General features: G+C 41.8%; 2 protein-coding genes across 4 annotated transcripts; one reads left to right on the top strand and one right to left on the bottom strand.

Annotated features, from left to right (window-relative positions):
* On the bottom strand, positions 1-16,613 carry serping1 (serpin peptidase inhibitor, clade G (C1 inhibitor), member 1). Of its 3 annotated transcripts, none has more exons than XM_083765025.1 (11): positions 16,503-16,613; positions 13,633-13,683; positions 10,773-10,881; positions 10,035-10,193; positions 9,159-9,479; positions 7,121-7,336; positions 6,084-6,227; positions 5,290-5,493; positions 3,415-3,554; positions 1,199-1,421; positions 1-329 (listed from the first exon to the last, which is right to left on the bottom strand). In XM_083765025.1, the coding sequence occupies exons 2-11, from the start codon at positions 13,681-13,683 to the stop codon at positions 76-78; spliced, it is 1,821 nt and encodes a 606-aa protein (XP_083621151.1). In that variant the 5' UTR covers positions 16,503-16,613; the 3' UTR covers positions 1-75. The 3 variants fall into 3 exon arrangements, with proteins under 3 accessions (XP_083621151.1, XP_083621150.1, XP_083621152.1); XM_083765024.1 differs by lacking the exon at positions 16,503-16,613 and adding an exon at positions 13,763-13,884; XM_083765026.1 differs by lacking the exon at positions 10,773-10,881 and having other exon boundaries at positions 16,503-16,561.
* On the top strand, positions 16,133-26,029 carry tmem134 (transmembrane protein 134). The gene is made up of 8 exons (XM_083765027.1): positions 16,133-16,296; positions 17,393-17,697; positions 19,056-19,123; positions 19,237-19,323; positions 20,057-20,133; positions 20,892-20,936; positions 24,159-24,212; positions 24,688-26,029. Exons 2-8 carry the CDS (start codon positions 17,455-17,457, stop codon positions 24,768-24,770), a joined length of 657 nt encoding a protein of 218 aa, XP_083621153.1. The 5' UTR covers positions 16,133-16,296; positions 17,393-17,454; the 3' UTR covers positions 24,771-26,029.
* Positions 26,030-26,935: the final 906 nt, after the last annotated feature.

Genomic DNA, 26,935 nt, shown 5'->3' with positions numbered 1-26,935 from the left:
TCTGTCTGTGTGTGTCTCTCTCTCTCTCTCTCTCTCTCTGCCTCTCTCTCTCAATCTGTCTCTCTCTATGTCTCTCTATCCCTCTGGCTCAGTGACTCTGCCCACAAACAGGGGGACGTTGGCCCGGTCGCTCCACAGCAGCAGGATGAAAGGCCGCAGGGCGGAGAAGGACGCCAGCGAGCGGGAGAAGGAGACGGAGGTGGCGGCGCCCGCCTCCACGCCTTCCTCGTCCAGCGTGAGGAAGGCCCTGTGGCGCGAGTCGCTGAGAGAGAGCCTGTCCTCCGAGTACAGACCGCACAGGTTGGGCTCGTGGAACAGCGACGACAGGCCTGTGTGTCGGGGGACAAAGGAGAGGTTTGGACTGGAGCAGTGTTGTTTTTGGCAGCAAAATGAGATTTTAGTTCTTGATTTAAGTCTCTCGAATAGTTTTCATTTAGTTTCAGTCACATTTTAGTCACCTGGAATGTTTTAGTGTTAGTGTAGTTTTAGTCGACTAAATATACGGTTGATTTAGTCGACTAAAATGTATTTTGGCGGGCCTTGATGCCATTGTAATGACAGCTGAAAATAGCTGATCTGCTATTTGCAGCATGCAACTAAATGTAAAATGACTTTCTAGTTTTTATTTGTTGACGAAATTGTCAGTATATTTAGTCTTAGTTTTAGTCATCATAGCTTAGTTTTCATTGAGTTTCCATTCGTCAGTGGAAAAAGGTAGTCGACGAACATTTTTCGCGTGCCGCTGACACACATTGACAATAGGTACAAGCTTGTAGATCTGCTATTTTCGGTGCGTGACATCATGGCACGCAACAAAGTGAGAGTGAGTGAGAGAAGGCAGGATTGAAGGACGGGATCCAAAAGACAATGTGGAGCCATAGCAGACTAGAGAGGATGACAGACGTGAAAGAGGAGTTAACGGGCAATTATGGGCACTAGATTTGCCCGTAAACTTCAGGTTTAACAGGCATATATATATACAGTAATATACGGTAATATACAGGTGTGATGGTACAATTCGTTAGTTTACCAGAGTTTGTTGGAAAGTTTAACAGGAGTTTCCTGAAATATAGGCCTACACATCCGTAATCCATGCTTTTTACACAGTGAACGCTGGGCAGACTGACACTTGTCAAAATTAGAAGAACTTGAAGAAGTGAAAGCGCAAAAAAAAGAAAGAAACAAATGTTAAACAAACCTAATTTCCTGAGAAGAGAGTTCATTTCCAATTGGACGTCCAGTTTGAGTTTGGGCAAGGTGACCTCGATGGTCTGGGGAGTGGCGGCAGTCAGCTGTGCTATCATGTGACGCACGGCGGTGTCCGTCAGCCTGTCCTCCACCCGCTGCAGGTCGGCCAGCGTGTGGGTGCGAGGCAGCAGGATGTAGAGGCTGCTGTCGCCAGTCAGAGACAACTTGACAACCTGTTGGCCAGAAAGAGATAGTTTGTGTGTGTGTTGTTTTTAGCAGCAAGTTTCTATTTTAGTTTAGTCGGAATGAAACTCCATTCAGTTTTAGTCATATTTTAGTCACCTGGAATGTTTTAGTGTTTAGTCGACTAAATATCATAAGATTTTAGTCGACTAATTCTGCAGTTGTTTTAGTCGACTAAAATGTATTTTGTCGGGCCTTGATGCCGTCGAAATTACTGATTTTACACTTGCTGAAAATAGCAGATCTATAGCTCACAAAGCGTAGCAGCGTGACGTGTTGTGAGCTTATAGATCTGCTATTTTCAGCATGCAACAAAGTGTAAAATGACTTGTCTTTTACTTATACTGGATCTCTTGTCCACTGTAGTTCCTTCCTAACATTTTAGTCTAGTTTTTATTTGTTGAGGAAATTGTCTCTACATTTAGTCTTAGTTTTTGTCACCATAGCTTAGATAGATACACGTAGATCTTTATTTGTCATTGCAACGTGTACAACGAAATTGAAGTGCCAACCAATCAGTGCATCATATCTCAAAACAACATACAAGCTAAAACAAAACACACATGACTTCTTGTTATTGCACAACCCCTGTAGCACTAATGCACAAACATGTAATTTTAGCTGTTATCGCACAACAAACCCTTATTGCACTTAAAGGTGAGACATGGTAGGTGAATAGGGAAAATAAGTTAAATATTAGCTATCACAATGAAACTTCTCCAGTTGATTACTTATATTAAAACTAAGATTTTTTGTATTACAAGTTTTCTGAAATGATATGTTTAAATATGCAAATTAGGCATTATATGCGCTAATTTGCATACATTTCGGGACGATAAATCTGAAGATCGGATAAAGCCAGGTTCAAAATTATCGTTTCATTTTGTTGACACATTAGAGACAAAGAAAATTACAGATGGGATTTTAGATATCTCTAATTATCACTCCACAAATCAGAAAATAGTGTCAACAGGCATAAAAAAACCCAATTTTCGGCATGTTTTTAGGTATAAAATGTGATGTAAATCAGGCTGTGAATGATATATCAATAAATCCCTCTGTAAATTTCTGCAGAATATAGTTATGAATAAGACTGGAACGTTTGGTGTATGTGAGTTCAACTGAAGTGGAGATTCTTTGTCCCAGGTATGAGGGAGAAGAAAATAGAAAAAAACTCATTTTGAGAAAACGGCCTTTAAAGAGTTGTATTGTAAAATTCCAAAACGTTTTATTTGAAGCCACTATTTTGAGACAAAATATCTCATCCAAACCTTGGCAACAACATATAATGGCATATATCATTGGAAAGGTCTGGACCTCGAGCTGACTGTGGTCCGATCCAAATATGGTCACTTCCTTTGTACCAACAACCAATCATGAAAATAGAGATGGTGGATTTTCACCCAGAAAAACGAGCTATCATTGTCTAAAATCAAATCAAAATAAACATATAAATTTGTATTTTTAATGTTTATTTTGCTTTAGTTTGAAAGAAAACATGTTTAGGAAGCAAAATAGCAAAAATAAATAAAAATGTAAAATCATGATTTCACCTGCCATGTCTCACCGATAGCAGAAAAACAAAACATGTGTCTCAGCAACAGATTTTTAGCAGCATTGAGTGCAACTACCGCTGTGGGATAGATGCTGTTACTGAATCTGTTGGTCCCTGACTTGATCACTCTGTACCGTCTGCCTGATGGCAACAGTTCAAACAGTGAGTGAGCGGGGTGGGAAGTGTCTTTCATAATGATCTGAGTTTTTTTAAGACAGCGGTCTCTGTGTAGTTCTTCCAGTGTGGGGAGAGGGCAGCCAACGATCTTCTGTGCTGTATTTATGACTCCCTGGAGCTTTTTCCTCTGCGTTTTCATTTAGTTTCCATTTAGTTTTCTGCATTGAAAAAAGGTAGTCGACGAACATTTTTCGCAATAGTTTTAATCGACGAAATCAACACTGGTGCGTGCGTGTGTGCGTGCGTGCTACCTTTGCCATGATGTCAGGCACATACGCCATGGGTAATGCGTATGTGGAGCTGTAGAGAGCAGGAGCCATCACTACATCACCATTCAGTTTAGTAAACTGTGTCTTCTTGGACATCGAGTCAAACTTGACCATCCACTGACCTGAAACACAGATGTACACACAGTTGTGCAGAATGTGCACACACACACACACACACACACACACACACACACACACACACACACACACAGGCTATAGCATCTGATTAATCCACTTGACAAGGCCACCCCAGTCAAGTGAATTGATCGTGCCTGCAGGCCCTTTGCAGCGTGGGCCCTTATTGGTGAGTGAAGAGGCAGGAGAACTGGCAGGAGGTGATTAGAAAGTTTCCATATAGGATGGTTTGAGCCATTTAAAAAGCGCATAACGTGGAGTTTGCATGTTCTCCCCGTGTCCCCTATAGGGTAGGTACCAGGGGGGCAGTCAGCCAGATATTTCGTGAAGCCTCATTTGAAATCGGTAGTTCATATAATGGCCTGTTGTGGCGCTGGACTGGACCCAAAAAGCCCCATAGCTCCATAGAGGCCCATGTATTTTGGCCCAACTTCACCTAGACTGTATTACCTTAATAAACATGGTCATGAATACTTTCTTCTTCCAGTCACTAGTTTAAAGTCTCATTTCTAATGTCATAATATTCTTTTTGGAAAATTATGGTCCCATTAATTAAAAAAAATGACCATAAAGTCGCGTATGTTCTGAGGGGTGTGGCTACCGTTACAGTCTATGATCGGGATTCCCCACCCACTCGAGTCAAAATAAAAACCAACGGAGAAGAAGGGGGGAAGTCCCGCCTCGTTGTCTGGGCAGCCAATGACCAGCTGGTATACAAAACGGAGCCAGCCAATGGCCAGCTGGTACCAAAGATGGCGACTTACATCAGGAATTAGCATATTATTACAGGCTTCATTTTACGTTCATGTTAGACCCGGGGAACGCTTTGTCCATATTTTTTACAGTCTATGGTAGGTACCCTCACATATTCTCCCCATGTCACCTATAGGGTAGGTACCCTCACATGTTCTCCCCCTGTCCCCTAGGGTAGGTACCCTCACAAAAAAACATGCAGTAATCCTGGTCTCTATACTGTTTTTAGATCGTTTAGAATTTTGACGTAGCTTTTTATTTGTAAACCATGTAATTCACATGTATAACTTTAGTTTTTCTTTTCCTGATCTTCTGATGTATTCTTGTGATGTTTTTCTATATGATATTGTATTACTCGACGACACTGAAAATGAGTTTGATTACTCAGTGTAATTTCGAGAATAAATAAAACTTGAATGAATACTGCCTCCCCCTGGCCAGCCGGGGCGCCTGATGGTGGGGAAAGGAACTGGTCGGAATAACATGTTCCTTCCACGTGCTACGTCCGCCCGGGGAAACTCTCCCCTGTCAGGTGAAAAGAAGCAGCTTGTACTCCTCATGCATAGAAGGAAGCATTAGGTCAGTCCAGTGACAACCCCCAACCCCCCCCCCCCCCCCCCCCGTTGCAAAATCGTGGGAATTCAGTTTTTTTTTTAAGACCAAAAAAGCAAAACAAAGAAAAACGAGCAAACCGTGTTTAAGAAGCAGCAGTGGGAGGCAGGCTGAGGCTTTGTTGGTGTCTCCCCCCCCCCCAAGATGAGACAGATGAGAGAAGAATACATGTTGATGTATTTTCAAAGCTCTAACATCATAATATTACTTGATGGATTCATGGCACCCTGACCTATATTAATGTAGTAAATACAAATGTCAATAAGGCAGCATGAGAAAACTATGCACATAGGCGCACGCGCACGCACGCGCACGCACACACACACACACACACACACACACACACACACACCTGACCTTTGAAGGAGACCGCGTTGAGGAGTATCAACTGCGTGTGAGCGGGTACTGACTGGACGAGCTGTGTGATCTTGTTGCCGGTCTTCTCGGCCACCCAGCCGTTGATCATGGCCGTGTTGGCTTGGTCGGTGTCCAGCAGCCTGCTGGGCTCAGCGTCATAGAACTGGACTGACTGGTCGGCGAAGGCCTCGCTCAGGTTCATGTCTGATGAGGGGAAACACACAGTGTCAGGCAGGAAATGGTGTCTGCTTAAGTAAAAGTATCCAATACTGCAGTGTAGAACTACTCCGTTACAAGTAAAAGTCCGGAATTCAAAATGTACTTGAGTAAAAAGTACAAGAGTATTGGCATAAAAACTTACCAAAAGTAGAAAGTACTCACTATATATTTTGAAAATATTAGATGTAATATATAAATGTAATATTATTACATTTAGTTTGACTCAGTTCCACAGATAAATATTGTGAAAATAGCCAAACTGCAAGGCATTGTGAGCAGCTTGTAGATCGGCTATGTTCACAATGTTTGCCTCTTTCTTTCGTATAATTTGGTAATGAAAAGGTCTTAAAGGTCTTTACATTGTCTCTTTAGGAATGCACAGATACCCTAGTGTACACTAATAAGATACCCTAGTGTACTGTACACTAATAAGATACCCTAGTGTACACTAATAAGTATGTTGTATAGTACTGTTGAGTGAGAAAACGACGTTGCACATGAAGCTAATCGTCTGGGGACACACCCAAATGAGGTTTGGGGACCACTGTGGCATAGTAGTACCGTACGTCACGTACGTGGATTATAGTAGATCTGAGATGCAATCTGCAAAGAGTCAAGAAGTCTCTCTCTCAGCCTTTTCATCTGGAGGTGAATACAGCTGAAGTCGTGACCCACTCTGAGGGCTGCTTCCATGTCTCTGCGAGTATCTCCCCTCGCACCTAGTGAAGACAGAGGATGGGACAGAAATGGGGGGGGAATGACGCAGAAATGAGTGGAACACGCAAATTCATGGAAGAAGGTTACTGTGACATTTCAGAGTGGAGGACTGGGGTTGTAAATTAGCCTTGGCTACAAACCCATATACAATGCAACGTTTCATGTTTTTACAACTTGATACATTGTTTTTTTGTATATTTTCCCTGTTAAATAAGCATATAAATAAAATGTGTAACTTATTTGAGATCATGTACTATAAGCGTGACCACTGACAACCACACTTTTTAAAAGCTGCAATCCATAATTTGTGTTAATAATAATAATAATAATATACACTCTCTGCCTGAGGTTGTGACCAGGCTTTTCTCTGTGCAGATGAGTAAGGCTGGGACCGAGGCTAGGTTTAACTGGTTTGTTGAACTCCCCCTGGTGTTGTGAGGAAGTATTTAGACAGGTACAACATGGGTATCTTAGTGGTGTAGCGAATCTTATAGACCAGGCCCATTGCAAGTTGCTGTACTCTGACCCATCTCATTCACCGGCTCATTGTGAAATCGATTTGATGACACAGACAGACAGTCTAGATTCTAGACTAGACTCTATAGAGCGTCGCAGTCCCACCCCCTACCAGGGCCCAGGAAATGATTCCCCGTTCATTTTCCTCATAGACAATCCAAAAAGTATTTATTTAAAGACCTTTTAAGCCTTGTACAAAGCCAACTCGAGTTGTGACAACTCATGACAACAAGCACAATGTCTATGGGAAAAGAAAGCATTGGGAGTCTAGACTAGACTATACTCTGTCTATAGAGTCTAGTCTAGTCTCGACTCTAGACTGTCTGTCTATAGACAGTCTAGAATCTAGACTAGACTAGTGAGAAATAAGTGTTCTTACCCAGCAACAGATGGGAGAGGACCATGCTGATGCTGATTGGAGAATACAGCAGGTTCTTGGAGGGCTGTGATTGGCGGAGGTAGGAATACAGCTTCTGTGAGAACTCGGCCATGGATTCCTCCAGCATGGGGGCCCAGGACCGGCTGCTCTGGTCCTGGCAGGACTCCCATGCTGTGGTGAAGCCGCTGCAGGAGTGAGGACGGACGGTAGGAGCAACTAGAAGAAACGTTCAAAGGCACTGGTGTAAAACAGTATAGTTCCCAAACTTGTTCATGCCAAGGACCCCCAAACTGACACTAATTAGCCCCGCGGACCCCCATTAGAAAATATATGCCACGGACCCCCATAAGAGAATATTTTTACGGCTCCATCAGTGATTTTCAACCATTTTCATTTCAAGGACCCCCAGGTTTGACCTGAATTAGGCATTTAATGGCATTTCGATCTCTGGGACCCCAATTTATAATTGTAAAAGCAATGTTAATTTAACTCTGAGAGTACTACAAATGGGTCCATTTGGTTCCATTTGTACACACTCTGACCCCTTTTCCACCGGTTGGTTCCCAGTGGGAACCGGTTCAGTTCTTTTTGGTTTTTAGTCCATGAGCCAGAGCTCCAAAATTGGTGGGCAAACTATACCCTATATGAAATTGTTTATAGGATCAATACAAGTAAATTAATAAATGATAACCCTTCCACAGTAGTAGCTTTTTCATGTTTTTGATTATTTTGCATATTTTCCTACATAATGCCTAATTTGCATATTTAAAAATGTAAAATTTGTAATACAATAAATCATTGTCTTCGTGTAAGTACTCAATTGGGAGAGTTTAATGGTGATAACAATCTAATATAGGTATGGTTTTGCCCACTCAATTCATAATTCACGTTTCAATTTTGGAGCTCTGGCTCATGGACTAAAAACCAAAAAGAACTGAACCGGTTCCCACTGGGAACCAACCGGTGGAAAAGGGGCCTCTGAGTTACAGACCCATAAGGGTCCATTTGGTTCCTAATTATCATTTAGATGGGGACCCCCTGGATGGACCCCACTTTGGGAACCACTAGTGTAAAAACGTAATCTCATTCTTTACTAAAAACGCCTTCTAAATCCTGAAAAACTTCAAATATTTATATGGCAGCATCAACCTTTTGTAATTTTTTAATACTGTACAGTACACATACTGTGTACAGAACCCCAAAATGGGTTCCCGTCCAGAATGGGTTAAGTATCAATGCTGCAATGCAGAAATACTCTGTTACATACAAGTAAAAGTCCATAATATAAAATTGTCTTTAAAAGTACAAAAGTATTGTCCTCAAAATGTACTTAAAGTACACACAAAGTAACGCATTGTGCGGAATGTCCCATTTCACAATTTCCAAATGTTACGCTCTCAAGAGTTAAATTATTGTTAAACCTCTCCATTACTTAATTTACAAGAAGTCTACACAATTAGAGATTGAGAATGTAGAAGAATTGTTACTTAATTTGATCAAAGTATGCCTGCATCTCTGGTACCAACATCAATACACAGCATGGAATTGTGGACAAAATCGTATCGAACCATATAACTAAATATTCAACGTTTTGGTTCTGAAAGGCTAAATGTCATCAGATGGTGGGTCCGTGGCTCCAATGCTGAATTAATAATGGGCAAGGCCCATTATTTTATTCTTTTAGACCTGAGACTAAAGAATATTTTGTTGTTGGTTATTGTATGGTCCACAATTTCATGCTATGTTGAAACATTGATCAAAATAACAATTATTTTTACATTGTTCTAATTGTGTAGACTTCTTGTAAATTACATGTAAGTAATGCAGATGCTTAACAATAATTTAACTCTTGAGAGCGTAAAATGAAACGGGTCCATTTGGTTTAATTTTACACTCTCAAGAGTTAAAGATCTATAGTAATAAGGGTCCATTTGGTTACCAACTCTCCATTTATTTAGCTGCATGGGGACCACCTGGAACCCCCTCCTCAAGTGGTCCCTGAACCACGTTGAAAAACCACTTCTCTAAATCCATATACCTGCCACGATCAGCTGGATGGTGTTGAAGTTGTCCCCCTCTGCAGATTCACAGTGGTACACTCCGCTGTCCTCCGCCACCAGCTCCTTCAGGGTGATGGTCTGATCGGCGTCCAGCGGGTCCACGTAGAGCCATTCCAGTCTCTCACCAGGCGTCGGAAGCTCTACGGGAAACAGCTGCCTCCGCTCGTCATCCCCGGGTTTTCCTTTGAGCCAACGTGCATAGGTCTCAGTCTGGTTGGATGATGATGATGATGGCCGACGATGGCAGGGCAGGTTAATAGTGGATCCCTCGTATGCTTTAAGAGTGTAACCAGTGGAAACTGGGGAGAGAACAAATTAAACGTCCTGTCAGAAGGGCCTTTCTCGGCCCCACCCCTCTCACATTGTTTATATTGTTTTTTTGTTTCCAAGATGGCCGCAGCACCAGGAGGGAGTGGGGCGGGGTTGACATATGCCCTTACTGGGCTGCATTCAAGACACTTACTTGCCTTGTGTCTGACACCTGACTTGTGTCTGAACACAGCTTTGATGGATGTGTTCTGCCCCCCTCTCCCCATCAAACAAAATGTTTGGTCAAACCATAATGGGCTTCCACTGGAAATGCATTGGAGCGGCCATTATATACAGACACAAGACAGACACAAGACAGGTGTCTTGAATGTGTGAACACAGCCCAGTAAGGCCACCCCCTCCTGGTGCTGTGGCCATCTTGGAACCTAAAACACAATATAAACAATGGGAGAGAGGTGTGGCCGAGAAAGGCCCTTATTGACGTGGTGCATTTATAACAGGATATCACAAAACCCTCTTCCAAAAACGCTCCACCACATCACCATTAAGTATACAGAGCAAATACAGCTTTGCAATTTCCTCACCATCAACTTTGACAGTGTACGTCTTCATCCACTCCATGTTGTTTTCCTCCAGCGTACAGACATACTCTCCCTCATTGGCAGCGGTGACATGTGAGATGGACAGATAGAAGTCATCCTTGATCGTAACAGACCCAGAGGACTCGGCAGGAACTGTGACACCTACCATAATGTTTATGAAGAAAAGTCTTTTCCTATTACATTACAGTATGACAGCTTAAAAGCATCAAGCATATTTATCTTCCAATTAAATCTCAAGTATATAGACTATATACTCGTATATAGACTATATATACTCGTATATAGACTATATACTGTATACTCGTATATAGACTCAGTCTATATAATCGTTTAAAAAACAGATAATCAATGTCTAAGCTAAGCCTTTAGACCACTAAAAGACATTCACTTTTAGACCAGACCATGCAGTTATAGCCCGATTTTAGACAGGTAGTTACCCCCCCTTTTGATTTACATCAACAGGGCATGTGAGCTCAAACCCACAATTCAACATTTTGGTTTTGATGTTGATATACATTTTGTATTCATCCTTAGGACCCCAAATCACACCTTGGAAAGCATGAGTGTCTATTTCAAACAAAGTATTTTTTGACTGGGGGGGGGGGTCATATTGACAGCAGGAATTGCCTGTCATAATTTGACCCCCCAATATTCTAATAGCCTCCTTTTGCTCAGTGGGATGCTGTGGTACAGTACGTGGTAACAGGAGTTTGACTGGACCTTTATACTTCCATGTGACGACAGCCCCGGTGAAGTCTCTCTGGACCGGCAGACAGGGGAGGATCAGTGTGGAGCCATGTACAACCCAGACATGTAAGGCAGAGGAAACCTGGCCGGCCGCAAAGGTTGGAGTAGTGTGACTAAATGACACATTGTGATCTTGTAGATGTGCTATTTTCAGAGGATTTTTACACATTTGAAAAGTTGTGAAATAGGACATACTGCAAAATGTGTACTTTTACTTTTGTACTTTAGAACCAAGAAGTTTGTACTTTTACTCAAGTAAAGTTTTAATTTCTCTCCTACACTTTTACTTGTAACAGAGTATTTCATACATTGCAGTATTGATACTTTTACCCAAGTAAAACATTTGAGTAGGCTACTTTATCCACCAGAATAACATATTATTACGGCATTAGACTTATCCCAGCAAGCACGGTCAGGACCTGGACGAATTAGTGACGGAGCGTAGCAGTCCCGCCCCAGTCTCGAGTCCCCGCACAGGAAATGATTCTCCGTTCATTTTCCTCATAGACGTTTCAAAAAGTATTTATTTAAAGACCTTCTAAGCGTCGTACAAAGCCAACTCTTGTCGTGACAAATAATGACAACAAACACAGTTTTTCGGGCCGAACAAATAATTAGAAAGAAGAAGAAAACGGCAAGTTACAACACTTTTTTTGTTGTTTTTCTTCTTTGTAATTATTTTGAAAAATGGATTGGGAATTATTTCCTGGGCCTGGCGTCGTCATGAAAGGGGGCGGGACTGCAACGCTCTATTGGGGCCAGATCAAGTCAAACCAAGACTATAGTCAGATCTGGCCTAGGATATCACCTGATTTCAACCAACATAAATTCTGCCCACTAAGACAGACGTCCCTGGATGAATCAGAGAGAGTCCGATCGGGGCCAGATCAACTTAAGTCCTATCACAAGTAAGACGCGAGAACGCGGGAAGCGAACGCAGATCGTAAATTGCAATAACAATTGTCGTTGTGACAGTATTATTTTTATGTTGGGCCTAGTACAGCAAGTTACAGACAGTGTCGTTGTTAAGCAGCGGCGGGTGGTGTAACAGCGAGCAAGTTACAGACAGTGTCGTTGTTAAGCAGCGGCGGGTGGTGTAACAGCGGGACACACAGACATTCAGTGTCGTTGTTAAGCAGCGGCGGGTGGTGTAACAGCGGGACACACAGACATTCAGCCCTTGCTGTCTAGCTGCGCCCTCTGGTGTGTCGTTGTTGAGCAGCAGTAAACAGGACTGTGACTGCTTAGCTAACGTTAGCCCATATGCACACACTAGTACACATAGCCTAGTTACAGACAGTGTCGTAACTAGTCGTATTATTTTTATGTTGGGCCTAGTACAGCAAGTTACAGACAGTGTCGTTGTTAAGCAGCGGCGGGTGGTGTAACAGCGGGACACACAGACATTCAGCCCTTGCTGTCTAGCTGTCAGCCCTTGCTGTCTAGCTGCGCCCTCTGGTGGCGGGCGGGTGGTGTAACAGCGTGACACACAGACATTCAGGCCTTGCTGTCATACTAAGTGGCTCACTGCGTTCGCAATAACTAGTCAGATCTGGCCCAGAATAAGCTATATTATTTCAACTGGTGAAGACGTCTTGGAAATGACGTAAAGATCATCCCCATATAGGCTGTGATCTGGCCTAGTCCTGAACATAAAGATCATCCCCATATGGGCTGTGATCTGGCCTACTCCTGAACATAAAGATCATCCCCATATAGGCTGTGATCTGGCCTACTCCTGAACGTAAAGATCATCCCCATATAGGCTGTGATCTGGCCTAGTCCTGAACGTAAAGATCATCCCCATATAGGCTGTGATCTGGCCTAGTCCTGAACGTAAAGATCATCCCCATATAGGCTGTGATCTGGCCTAGTCCTGAATGTAAAGATCATCCCCATATAGGCTGTGATCTGGCCTAGTACTGAACACCACTGGAGGACGTTGTCATAACGTCATCATCATGACGTCATTTGGCTTGCTGGGATTGAAACCAGTGTTATTTTCACCATGTCCGGCCTGTGATTTTTAAAATACTGTGCTGTAATTTTTCTTTTTCTTTCTTCCTGATGATTTATAGCTACCAGTATGCACATTTTAATATGTTTTCTTATTGCTAGATGTTTGTGTTTTTTATATGACTTGATGTATTCTTGTTGTAAAGTGAACAGAGACCTCTTTGGGGTGAATTTGTACTATAAATACAAATAAAGTGAAACTGAAAATAAACCGATATATATATATATAGCACTGGTTCTCAAGTGGGGACTGTGGGGTCCACGCAGGAAGTTCCAGGGGTCACATTACAATTAAAACAGTACTGTTTAAAGTCCTATTTTCTTTTCTGCTATTCAAAATTTGCATGTCTACATGCAGGTCTACACATTATATGAGCTTTAAATGTTTTGGAAAATGACAAATGTTGACAAATCTACTCTTATGGGGGCCCCAGCCGCCACATGTTACATTTTACTGTCCTTAATTGGCATGAAAATGTGGTATAGACAGTTAATAATAAATAATCTAACAATAGCCTAATAAAAAGATAAAGCGATATGTAGGCATAATACAATATAGGCCTACAATAATAATGAACTGTAGTTATTATAGGCCTACAATGAAACTTACAGACACAGATTTACATTTAAAAAACAACATTGTTGATAGTCTATTCATTTATTTTATGTTTACAGCAAAATACACAAAATGAGTCTTGCTGGAAAAAGTATGATGAAATGCTCCAAACAGATTCTTAATAGTTTGTAAACCTAACTTTCCGACGTTCTGCTTTATACACTTTTTCTTCAAATAGTTTAAGAAGAAATGTGGATTTACCTGGAAGAAGAGCAGCAGCAAAAGCCAAGGTAAGCCGCTGTAATGTGTCATCTGAAGGAAACATAAAATACATTTCACCATGTTAAAACAGACAGACTATCTAAACAAAATATAAAAAACAAACACTCACTGCAAGAATTTCCAAGAGCAACAGTTCACTCTGAGCTTGTTTCAGTATGACTGCCACGGCACCCACCGAGGATATAATGACTAATCTTCTAAATCTAATATTGTTTATTCGCAGCTGTGTGTTTGCTCTGTGTGGGGATGGGATGTGTAGCCTCGATACCTATTACCCAGGCTTTCATTTCATGGGATGTGTGACTTACTGGAAATCACATGGTTTAAACCTTTTCTTTTTTTTCAGTGCCTATTTCACTGCCTTAGATATTTTACATCTTCAAAATGAAACTCCTTTCTAATCTCTAGCCTATTTCTGACTTTTCTGACTCGAAAGTGATGGAAAAAATAGTCTATGAACAGGTTGAAAAGTATCTTGCCACTAATAAATTGCTGTACGAGTTCCAATCTGGTTTCAGAACATCCCACTCCACTGACACATGCCTCCTCTATTTGAGCGACCACATCAAACACGAGGTGGACGCTGGAAAATACTGCGGCATGGTCATGCTGGACCTCCAAAAGGCTTTTGACACCGTGAACCACTCCATACTGGTTAACAAGCTTAAAGCTATTGGTTTTGATAGCACATCAGTGAGCTGGATGCAATCCTACCTGGAGGGGAGAGAACAGATGGTGGAGGTGAACGGAACACTGTCCCCTCCCCTCCCAGTGAGCTGTGGCGTCCCACAAGGAAGCATACTAGGGCCTTTACTGTTCCTAATATATGTCAATGACATGACTTCAGCTTGTGACTGCAACTTGTTCCTGTTCGCAGATGACTCAGCACTGCTGGTCTCGGACAGGAACAAACTGCAGGTTGAAAAGACCCTCAGCTCTGAACTCGGTAGAATCTGCACCTGGCTCGCTGATAACAAACTATCCTTACACCTGGGAAAAACTGAATCCATTCTCTTCGGATCAAATAGTAATCTCAGCAAGGCAGATGGCTTCTTGGTTAGAGTGGGTGACAATGTTATCACACGAAAAGATGAAATTACCTACCTAGGTTCCATCCTGGAGGCCAATCTTTCCGGTGATAAAATGGCCACCAACGTAATCAAAAAAGTCAATCAAAGAACAAGATTCCTTTACAGGATCTCCTCACTGGTCAGCGAAAACACCTTGAAGACCTTAACAGGAGCCCTCGTACAAGGTTTCTTTGACTATGCATCCACCTCTTGGTACCACAGCACCTCAAAGGCCCTTAAAACAAGGCTCCAGACCTCCCAAAACAAACTGGTCAGGCTCCTACTTGGCCTCACCCCCCGAACCCACCTCACCCCTGCCCACTTTGACAGGCTGGGATGGCTTAGGGTCAACGACAGAGTACAGCATCTTGCAATGGGTCTGGTCCACAAGATTCGTTACACCACCAAGATACCCATGTACCTGTCTAAATACTTCCTTAATGTAAACGAAGTCCACACCCACAACACCAGAGGGAGTGCAACAAACCATGTACAACCCAGATTCGGCACAAACAAGGGACTAAATTCTTTTCGCTCCTATGCCACCAAAATGTGGAACGCCTTACCAACAGTCATTAAGACATGTGAATCCCTTGACTCCTTCAAAACCGCTCTCAAAGGGCACCTACGGATGGCTGCAATTCGAAACTGGCCTCTGTAAGATCTGAATCCCCCCCACCCCACCCCCCCCCCCTTTCCCCTCACTGTATATGTATCTTTTCCCTTTTTGCTTCCTATATGATGAATTCCTGTTCTGTTCTTTAGCTACATAGAAATGTCTATTTGTATGTCTCTAAATGTTTTGATGAATTGAACAATGTGGACCCTGTTGTAAACAAGTGTAATGCTTAATTGGGTCGTCCACTCACAGTTAACAGTCTTTGTATTGAGTTTGTGCTTGAAATGTACTGTAAATTCTGCAAACTGTTAATAAATATTTCAATCAATCAAAAAAAAAAGTGTAAATAATCTTTCTATAAATATGATTGATTGATTGATGGATTGAAATATGTATTAACAGTTTGCAGAATTACAGTACATTTCAAGCACAAGTTGCACAACTCAATACAAAGATTAACTGTGAGTGAAGCATTACACTTGTTTACAAGAGGATCCACCTTGTTCAATTCATCAAAACATTTAGAGACGTATAAATATTAAATAGACACTTCTAGCCAAAGAACAGAACAGGAATTCATCATAAATTCATGCACAATGAGTATATGGAAGAATATTGAGTTAATCAACAATTAATCATTGATTTCTGTTTAAATTAAACTGCTTGATTTTGATTTGTAGCGTATTGATTGTCGCCACCAAATCGACATCGCGACGTTCGATTACATGGACTGGCCGTTAAAGTCCATCCATCGGGGCGGAATCAGTCGCAAGTAATCGAGCGACGGATGTGAAAGAAAAGAAAAGAGGAGATTCCAAAGTTTGGGAAAAGTTTTCTCGCATCAGAAAAACAGACGTTCGTTGGATGGACTTTTAAAAAAAACCAAAATTCCAATACGATCATGTAGTTATTTAACACGGGCACATCAACGCGGAGAGGCAGAGCGAACAGGCAGTAAGTTTGACATATTATAATACATCTTTTCAAAGAGAGAGCTAAGTTTTACGCCTTGAATCTAATCATCTGATCGCAGCATAGCTGTAAAAAGAACAAACAACAATGGCAGAGAGAATATAGCTTACTGGTAACTGGTTAGCTGAAGTTAATTTATTTAGAACGACAGTAATTTACATGGTTAATCTTTAATGTCGTTTGTTTACCTCAAGAACAACAGTGCTGGTTCGGGTTAATGTTTGTTTTTTACCACAAGAAGAACAACACCATTACTCTGGCTGGGTCTCTCTCAGGTTATTTGCTGAGCTAACGGTCGCCTCTGGCTTTCAGATGAGTGTGGGGGGAAAAAACGGGACGGGTTTCCATTTACAAGTCCGATCATCAGACATGTGATAATATTACTAGCATTTATTTATGCTCGTGGTAATGTTACACACATTTCAGCATGTCATTAAAGCATTTTGAAACGAAAATAATAATACATGCATAATCCATAATAATCAAACGGATCAAAGACACACACACACACACTCGATGATTTCTTTTACTATTTAAATAGTTTTGCGGGAAAATGCTGCTATTTGTCCCAAAATAACTGCAAAAGATTGGTGCTATTTGTTTAATATACCCTATATATAACATGTATAATAACAACGCAATGCGACATAGCTCTGTTTACACAATTAATGCTTTACCAAGTTTACCCCCTCCAACTATATATACTTTACCTTACTTTACTATACTTTATATTTTGACACTTGCTTTGGCATTGTAAACGACAAAACGTATGTTTTCTCATGCCAATAGAGGGTATGCACATGCATAAAGTGAATGGCAAATCGAGTGGCAATGTGAATGACAAAGTGAGTATATTGTCGTTTTACGTTGTTTAATGCAATCAGATAGGACTTTTCTGTTTGGATGTATGTATGGACTGTCAAGAGCTAGAAATATCTTTTTCCTTTTGTCCCTGCATAACCTCCGGGTATGAAGATGACATCACGCGCATATACACCCTATAAAGCTCGGCACAAGCTTTCTATTGAATTGAATTGAGTTGAATTGACATTTGACATCCCTCTGCCCCACACCACAGTGTGCATCACTCCACCAGACCAGAGGGTCTGACTATAACGGGCGAGGAGGAGTCGGGCCACCATGATGGCAGCACAGTTCAGCATCGACGATGCGTTCGTGTTGGAGGGAGAGGAGGAGGAAGGCGGCGTGTCTGATGGAGAGCCGGAAGGTTGGAAGAGTGTCGGAGGAGGAGGCGGCAGGGATAAAGACGCAGCAGGAGGAGGAGAGATGACGTTTGGCACTCTGTCTTTCACTAAACCCCAGAGCCTCCCGTCCCCCGCTGCTGGGGCCGGTTCTCCCGACCACAGCAATATGAAATACCAGGTGTGTGTATAGCTTTTAATTATTTCAAATGTGTGTGGCTACCAGCTAGCAGAGCTAGTTCAGTCAGGTATACTTGAGGAGTTAATACGCGGCATTACTATGTAGGCAGAGCCATTGAAATACGACAACTTCATGGGGCCAGTCCAATGGCGGCTCTTCTACATAGACTTCTATTGGTGAAGAGCATAGCGAACAGTGACAAAGTACTGGACCGGAAGTTGGCAGAATGCACTGGACTCAGGCAACAGCCCAGCTTTAATGAGACTTTAGTTGTCACTGTGCAAGACTTTAAGTTGACTTTCAGTTGTCATGTTGCACACTTGCAATGTATTTCAAACTCCAGCTTGTCACACTCCAGGACTGCAATACTGCATGAACAGCGCTTGAGTGCTCAGTTTTCTGCCCCCTCAATGGTGCAACTCTCTTAGCGACAGTATACGGCTCTGTACGTGGTTGTATTCAGTGTAATGCAAGACCCATGTATGACGTGGCAAGCAGCTGACCAATTGGGCGGGGTATTTAAGCTCACCTGAGTCTGTGTTCCTGGTTGTTATGTGCTGTTTACTCCCACCGACACCCCAGCACCACAGGTGGGCTCTGCTGTTAGTTCTGTTCCCCATGGTTGTTATTGTATATCGATCTCCCTGCTCTTAATGTTTAATGATGGCTGTCTAATATTGTCCCAAGAAAAATGTAGCAGAACCAAACCCCAAAGATGAAATATATCCACACTCATTCTATAATAAATATTTGTTCAATCTATTCCTGAGTGTTGTGGCCATTTTGTTGGTTCCAAACATTTCTACCATAGCCAACAAACCCACTGATGCACTCAGGTATTAAGGATGTACGCAGACATAAGAAACAGATTGTCCACAGGTTCAATGTCTTTTTGGTTTGCATTTACTTTCCAAAGTGCAGTGAATGATACATTACAAACAGTCACATCTTCTCTTCCTTGTTATGGCATGATCTCTGTTCTGTCTGTCAGGTAAAAACCATTTGTCCACCAGGTGCATGGATGCCGCTCCCCAATCACCCAGGCCTACTTATACCCTCTGTCAAGCAATTAGGCCTGGGGAGGCGTGCCCCTGTTGTCCAAACAATAATTCAGTTATAGCCCATCAAACCAATGCAGTAGCTACAACAATTGTGACAATAATAATAATAATAAATAGACATACTAAACAGTGAGGATGGCTTCTACACTGAGTTATCTGACTGAAATATGTATACTGTATAGTATACAGTAGCCTATAAAATAAATATGTATACAGTGTATACATATTTCTTTTGAAATGAATGTGCTGCTTTTGAATCCCTAACTCACCTGCAGCCTTCTTTGTTTACTTATGTAGAATCTGGAAAATGAAGATGTATTGGGCAGCAGTGTCAATTCCACTTTCAATAACTTCTTCAAAATCAGGTAGGTCATTGATATTGAGATTGATATTCTGCACATGGCTTGTGGTGATGAGATTTTATATATTAATTATTTTACAGAAGACATACATAATCTTTTCCTGTTTTTTTGCACAGCGACCCCGCTACCCTGTCATACTGCAGCTCCCAGTGGTCCTTCAGCACCCTGAGTTCTGTCACCCAGCTCTCTGCCCACTGCTGCGGGTAAGTTCAGGAGTGCACACACGCAATTAGCAATTCGCTAAGTCCCTCCCCCAACCCGTCCTTGGTCCAATAGGCACGATGGCAGCGAGGAGACAGGACAAGTTGTCCTTCTCCCCCATTGAGATGCATGTTAAATGACGGGATTTCTCCATATAAAATAAATAATCGATCATTTCGGTAGCAAAACCTTCAAAATGTCTTCTAAATCTAGTCAACCAGGCCTGCAGTAGGCTATGCACTCGACAAAACTGCATGACGTCACATTATTCAAATAAACTAGAAATACGAGGAAATGACAGAGGGAGAAATCAACTTTTAGCGACCTCCCACCGGAGTTTTCATGTTGCACGGTAAGACTACGGTCATTAGTATAATTGCCATCATCTGCAGGGTGGGTCAGTTCATGTAACTTTCTCGATGTTAAGCTGTGTATGTGTTCAACAACACAGCCATGCAAAATAACACTGACAGCTATGAGGTGGCGAAAGCGTGACCTGCATAGCAAGAGTTGCTCAACTATTTTGATTGGCACCCATGGACAATTGCTTTTTGGGGTGGGATTTAGGGAAGGGCTGAAGGGCTAATTCTTGTTAATGAAGCTTAAAAGTCTAACATCTAATTTGTATCTAATAAAATATGTTCCAATGTTGAATGCCCAGAAACACAGTCAACGTGTTCATGAAATGCAATGTTGTACATACATTCACTATTTTTGTTTTGTTCTATTGTTCAGGTGGTCGTCTCACCCGTTAGTCAAGAAGAACAGAAAAGTGGTCCTGGCTTCATTCCTTCTTCTTATCACTGGACTAGGTAGGTCTGGTCCTATACGCATATTTGTACTAACAGTTTGACTGTTTTTCACGCTTAACCCGCATTTTAATCAACCCCCCTTCACTGCCGAGATTGTTGTATTACCTTTAGAGCATACGCTGAATTATTTGGGCTTTTAATCCGCGAAAATCCAGCAAAAAAAGCTCCAGTGGTTTGTTATGATTCGAGCGTATCATCCACCATCTTGGTGCACCCGGAAGACGCACACAAGACTGGTCTCAATGAGGCGTTGCACCCCATGCATTTCCATTGGCCTCAATTTCCCAGAAGCCCTAGCAGCACACAGCATGTGACGATTTCCGGTTTCGTCATCAAAGCGAATGCATCTAGTATCTTTCTCCGCGACGAAGACGGATTTTCTTTTTATTTATAACAATACAGCGGATTAGACACATAAAACAAAAGTCGCGATTAGCGAGGTTGGCAGCGACAGTAACCTGGAGTAATCCATTCCCGGCACGGAAACTGTTTTAACATGGTTTTATTGTGCTATGGGTATGTTTTTCCATATGAACTTTAGGGGTTGAATCAGTGTAGTGGGAGCGGCTATCTTTGGAAGAGCTTTTGTCCTGTTTGTCTGTATGGTTGTATTGTATGTAGGTATCATGCAATATTAAACTGCAATTTGTTGGCATTGCCAGCTATGATATGTTTTCGTCAGAGAGTGAACTGTGTCCCATTCCAAGTCATTATAATCAGTGCTGTCTTTTCATCTCACTGTTTGCTTTCATCCACAGCTCTTATTTTCGCAGGTATCGTCATCCAGTTGAACCCAGAAGCAGGTAAGATGATAGAAACATTGAGGTGACTTGTTTAAACCATTGCACTAGAGACCGTATCCATGTGGCGCTGAAGTCACGCCAATCCTCTGCCCCAGATGCTATGGCAGCTTTGGAAAATGAATTAGATTAAAGTGTATATAAAGTTATAAACTATAATAATAAATGAAACAAAAGTAAGACATTGGCAAAGAGATAATTGTTTAAATGTTGCAGGCCTCACTACAATTCATATGGGCTTAAAAGATAATTCAAAGGAATAAGCAGCTCATTCATGTATCTATGTCGCTTGTGCAGGACAAAATATCTATGTACATAAAATAATAAAATAAGTCTGCACCTGCTCTGAAACGACTTTAATGTGCAAACTACTATAATGTTCCTCAGGTGAAGACAATTTGGTACCTATAATCCCCAGCGTCACGTGAACACTGAGCATAGCCAAATATTTTTAAGATACTGAAGATAATCAATGTCGTTTGGAGCCACTAGAGGCGAAATAGTACACAAATCCTACAAATGGTCTGCTAAGTAGTCGTGGTTTGCTTCTCCTCTGACAGATTGTTTTAAAATTATAATTACAGCCTACTGTTGCACAAAGTTTTGGCATTGTGAGGTGACATAGTCAATCAAACTTGTCTTTATATAAAAAAGCATTTATTCTTTTCACAGGTGTTGTTAATGACCTTATTGTGAAATTGAGAAATTACACATGACAAACCCCATCAACCAAGACAGTTATGGAACATTATAATATTGAGCATAGGAACACACCTTTTATTTAATGGTCAATATGTCCAAGTCCATACTGATTTCACGTAGGCTACTATATTCACATTGTCGTGGTATCGTTTTGTTCCAGATCCATGAGGGCCTTTCTTTCATCTTCTGTCATGTTATTGTCAATCATGGAACCCATTGGCAAAACGAAAGAAAAACAGTGTCCTTAACAGTCTGCGTGGACTTTATTAAGTTTTCTTATTTACGGCTGCATGAACATCTCTCTCCACCAGATGGCAGTATGTCACAAGTGAGCCATTCATTCCTTTTGAATGGCGTAAACTTGGACTTACTTAGGTTGGAAATTATTGCTCTGGTTGGTTACCAAGCCCCCAGAAGGGTATGCCAAAGTTGAAGCACTCGGCCCTACTGGTCAGAGCTGGCACTGCAGGCGGGCCCGTGCATTTTAGTACGAGGAAACCCTGTGCAGCTGTTGGTTTAACATTGAACACTTCCGCATTTTGGGCACCAAATTTTGGAAAGATGAGGAAGTAGAGCCTTCTTCCGGGTGCTTCAAAACGCCACTGAGAAACTTCCATTGAAATGAATAGCAGCGGGTGGGGCTATCCGCCCTCTATCCTTTATAACTCTATGGTGGTTACCCATCACATTTTGTCTCTGCCCATCAGTCACCTTCCAATTTTAAAGTTTTTAAACAGGCTGGTGTTATGTACAAGACCCTCCATGGTCTGTGCCTGCCTCCCCTGAGGGAATTCATAGAAAGGAAGCCTGAATGAGGCATCAGCACTAGGGCAACCACTAGAATGAACTAGAACCACTAGTCTAGACCACTAGGCGGTTTGCCTGGGCCGCAAAACCGGCTCCGGTGAAAACATCCTCTCAGTTCAGGGCTGTTTAATCTGGAATGATCTAGTGATCTTCCTTTAACCATGAGAGATTGTATACTTCATTTCCATCCTTTAAGTTCAACCTAAAAACAAATTGTTACTCGACAACCAAACCTGTGACCAATTGTATAGTCTAAGGTGGTGTCCACATGAGGACGTATTCTGCGTTACCCGGGCAAGTATTTAGCCGATCTGCCCTTTCTACCAGACGGAGACAGCGTTTTTGGGGACTTAACCGGCTCTTTTTGAAACCACCTCCCAGAGTGGCAAACTTTGGAGACGCGACTTTGTCGTCTCCGTGTGTACCTATTTGCTGAAACGGTGACGCAATAGTCCCCTCCAAACTAACCTCACGTCACCAGACTTTCCACCTCCAGTATCACAGCAATAGCCGATCTGCAGCCAGTGCATGAGCTTGTAGATGAGCTATTTTCGGAGAACAGATATAAATTATGGTGATTACCAATCTGGAAAGACTGATGTAGCAGGTATTCCTCTATACCTGCCCATTTTCACTGTTACTAATTCCTCTTTTTTTTATACTTTTGTATAGCCTATGTGCAATTTCTCTTGTTAACTAGCTGCAGATTAGGCAAAATGTTTAGCGCTGTGCAGGCAGCAGGTGGAATCAATCTATTAACGAGCAATTATCTGACATTCAGCGGTGTTGCGCACCGGCGAATATATTCAATCTCCAAAGTCAAACTCAAGTTCACAATGCATCATGCCGCCGCTCGTTGTGAGCTTTAAGATCTGCAAACTATGAATCTCATGCTTATACATGTACACATTACATTACATACATTGTAGCCTACTTAGGGGCCGATTCATACTCCTATTTTAGAGCCGAATAAAAGTCGGTTCGGCGCTGTAGAGCCTACAATTTGACGTCATTTGAGGTTCGTGGGGGCGGGTACCGTCCTAAAGTCGGCTCTTCGGTGCTACTGAAAATTTCTGACGAGCCGAAATCATTTCGGCACTACAGCGCCGAAACAGAGGTAAAATAGGAGTATGAATCGGCCCTTAGTTATGAGAATATAGGCCTATGTAAAATTTGTGATGAAAAGAAAGAAAAACATCAGCTATAGTTGATTATGCCCCGTAGCCTATACTGAATGATTATGCCACATAATATGCATGTTACATGCCGTGCATAATACAGCCTACACTACACACAGCTTTCTCTGGGTGTCCGGAGCGCCCGCCGCTCCCGTGTGGACTACATGCATAATTAACATAAACCGCAATGTGGACGTCTGGACGATTGAAACTTTAATGCCGTTTTCAAACTTGAACGGGTAACAGCCCGAGCCGTTCTCGTGGGGAAGGCCTCTAATAGTCTAGTGCACCTTGACAGTGTATATGCACAAGTTTACTTTAGTTACAAATCTGTATTGCCCTATATATCTTGTGTGTGTATGGTTTTATGCTGTGTTTCCTAATGTATTGGTGCTCCACTGTACTCCACTGTACGTACTGTACGCCATGTCCATTAATATGCAATGTCCTGTCGAAATAAAGTAAATAAACAAATTGTCCAGTTTTGTCACTGCTATATACTTTGTGTACTTAAACTGAATCACTATTGTCTCTGCAGGTGTTTCAAGTGCCATTTTCTTTGTTCCTGGATTTCTTCTCTTCATTCCTGGGGGTAAACATATATTTTTTTATTCCAACTGAAATGTTTTTAACTTGACCTTGGCCGCTTTATTTATTTAACCCATTCTGGGCGGGAACCCCTTTTGGTGTTTTAAGCATCATGTTATACTTTAGCTATTTAAAAATAGCAGATCTACAAGCTCACAGCGCGGCTCAGAGTGCCCCGCTACGAGCTTGTAGATCTGCTATTCTTTTTTAAATCCTAAATATGTGGTGCAAATCTTTGAATATATATTCTTCCAGAGTGAATGTTTTAACTAAAATCTTTGCTTCTGGGGAGTCCTTGACATGAAACTGTTTGAGAACCACTGACATAGAAACATAGGTTTTTCATAAACATAGGTCATGATTTAGAAGACATTTGTAGAATCATCTTCGGGTCTAAATGGGTAGCCTATATTCAGCATTTTCACAATGTTATTGCTTCAATGTGATCTATATCACCTGTGCTTCAATCCCCACTCTAGTGTACCATGTGATCTATATCACCTGTGCTGTCCGTGGAAGAAGAGGATTCAGGTTCTTCTACTTGCCTTATTTTGAAAAATGATGTTATGCTACATGTTGACTATATGAAATTCTTCTTTCAGTAGCAGTGTTATGAATTTAAACTCATTAAGGCCTGGGACGCATCTGTGTCACCGTAGCTTTTTAACCATTATTTTTAAACTGTAGCTGTTGAAATATAGCATATTCTTAAAAAATAGCAAATATAGAAGCATGTAGAACTGCTTTTCATTGTGTGAAAACGTGTTCAAATATATATATATATATATATATATATATATACACGGTATATATATATATATTCTTTCACAGCAAAGGTTTTAACTCAAATCTTTGCTTCTGGAGGGTCCCTGGAACAACATATTGGGGGTCCTTGACATGAAATAGTTTAAGAACCACTGATAAAAACACATTTTCCAGAAAAATGTTGTGATTTAGAAGACATTTTGTAGCATCTGGTCTCAGGTCTTAATGGGTTAATATTCTCGTTTGTAAAAACTATGATTTTGTTTTGTTTTAAAGATACGCTCCTGTTGATGTTTTGTATGATTTGTATGGCGTCGTTATAATGACCACTACTAACACAACCACTCAGTGCCTTGATGACATTTCCACTACGAAGGGTCAGAGAACATCGTCAGAATAATGTCAAATCTGGGAATACATTTCATACCAAGAAGTTTCTTCACCAAAGTGTTTGTGAAGGTGCCTACTAACATATCCCACATTGGTTTATATTCAGCCACCCTAGGGGAATTCTTTTGTTAGCTGCTGACGTCAAACTAGGAATTTTCATGATTCTAAATCCATTCCAAGCATTAGTTAATTTGCACGAAAAACACAGTTTGGGATACAAACGGCAATAGCCGTCATCACAATGTGATGAGGTTAGCACATTTGGGCAAGTGGCTATGGCCGAATTTAGCTCAAGGAGTGTTTTTCGTGCAAAATCAATGCTTGGAATCGATTCAGTATCATTTAAAGCATAATGAAATTTAGAACATTTTGCCTTATAATGGTTGTATGGTACCCCAACTTTCAGCAGCTGTCAAACATTCCCCTAGGGTGGCTGAATAGAAAGCAATGTGGGATATGTTAGTAGACACCTTTACAAACACATTGGTAAAGAAAATTCATGGTAAGAAATGTATTCCCAGATTGTATTAATATTCCCTGACTAGAATGCCCACTGCGTCTGTGAGTGTGTGTGGAAGAGATGGAGACTCGCTCTGCCTGCGTTTATGTCACATGTGTGAATAATGACTGTGAAATCGGAATAAACATTTTGTATTGTACACTTGACACTGTTGTTGATTTCATTTTCTAAAATCTTTATCTATATACCTCTCTTTATCCAGTGCCTGTCGTACACTGTGCTGCCACCAGGAGGCCATATTTCAGCCCATAACTCCGGAAATGTATTGATTCTGCCTTTGTCAGGCTACAATTAGCCTGGGGTCCACCTATGCTTTCTATGGCATAGGCAGCTCCCGGCTGGATCCGCCGGTGTGAGTACCAGATACGTGATGACGTCGGTCTCCTGCGCGAAGGACCCCGAGCACATTTGGCGAGAGGCACCCAGGCCCAGCTGCAGCCTCGCAGACGAGACGTGGTCCGTGAGGGGGCCATGCTCCGTGAGCGGGCCGTGCTCCGTGAGTGGGCTGTGCTCCGTGCACGTGCACAAGCGCATGTGCACACGCATGCGCATCGTCATTGCCGGAAGTGTGTTTTTTTAACTTGCTGGAACAGCATAATCCATTTAGATATAATTTTATTAATGTTATTATTTATTTATCTTTTACACACAAACATAATGGGTGTTGTAGAGCATCATTTAAACGGTTAATGTATAGTTTTAATGCGCAAATACTCATTGTCTAGACTAGGGTACTCTTATTTTGAAGAGAGTGCACTGGAAGTCATATATTTGCTAACCTACTGTAAACACTGCCCTGTCTTTGCTATTGGGAGAATCTACAAACGACATGGAAGTAAGGGCCGATTCATACTCCTATTTTACCGCTGTTTCGGCGCTGTAGTGCCGAAATGATTTCGGCTCGTCAGAAATTTTCAGTAGCACCGAAGAGCCGACTTTAGGACGGTACCCGCCCCCCCGAACCTCAAATGACGTCAAATTGTAGGCTCTACAGAGCCGAACCGACTTTTATTCGGCTCTAAAATAGGAGTATGAATCGGCCCTAAGTTTGT

This window comes from Protomyctophum parallelum, assembly GCF_964188405.1.
Source record: "Protomyctophum parallelum genome assembly, chromosome: 5".
Classification (NCBI taxonomy): Eukaryota; Metazoa; Chordata; class Actinopteri; order Myctophiformes; family Myctophidae; genus Protomyctophum; species Protomyctophum parallelum.
Note: the sequence above shows the minus strand (reverse complement) of the source record. Positions and strands in the feature narration are given on the sequence as shown.

Excerpts from the sequence above, each read along its gene's own strand:
- serping1 (XM_083765025.1), bottom strand. The coding sequence starts at position 13,683 with ATGACACATTACAGCGGCTTACCTTGGCTTTTGCTGCTGCTCTTCTTC. Across the intron at positions 10,194-10,772 it reads CGTCACATGGAAGTATAAAG|GTGTCACAGTTCCTGCCGAG; the intron begins GTCCAGTCAAAC and ends ACATTATGGTAG. Across the intron at positions 5,494-6,083 it reads TCAGATCTACTATAATCCAC|ACATGAACCTGAGCGAGGCC; the intron begins GTACGTGACGTA and ends TCCCCTCATCAG.
- tmem134 (XM_083765027.1), top strand. The coding sequence starts at position 17,455 with ATGATGGCAGCACAGTTCAGCATCGACGATGCGTTCGTGTTGGAGGGA. Across the intron at positions 19,124-19,236 it reads AATAACTTCTTCAAAATCAG|CGACCCCGCTACCCTGTCAT; the intron begins GTAGGTCATTGA and ends TTTTTTGCACAG. Across the intron at positions 20,937-24,158 it reads CCAGTTGAACCCAGAAGCAG|GTGTTTCAAGTGCCATTTTC; the intron begins GTAAGATGATAG and ends TTGTCTCTGCAG.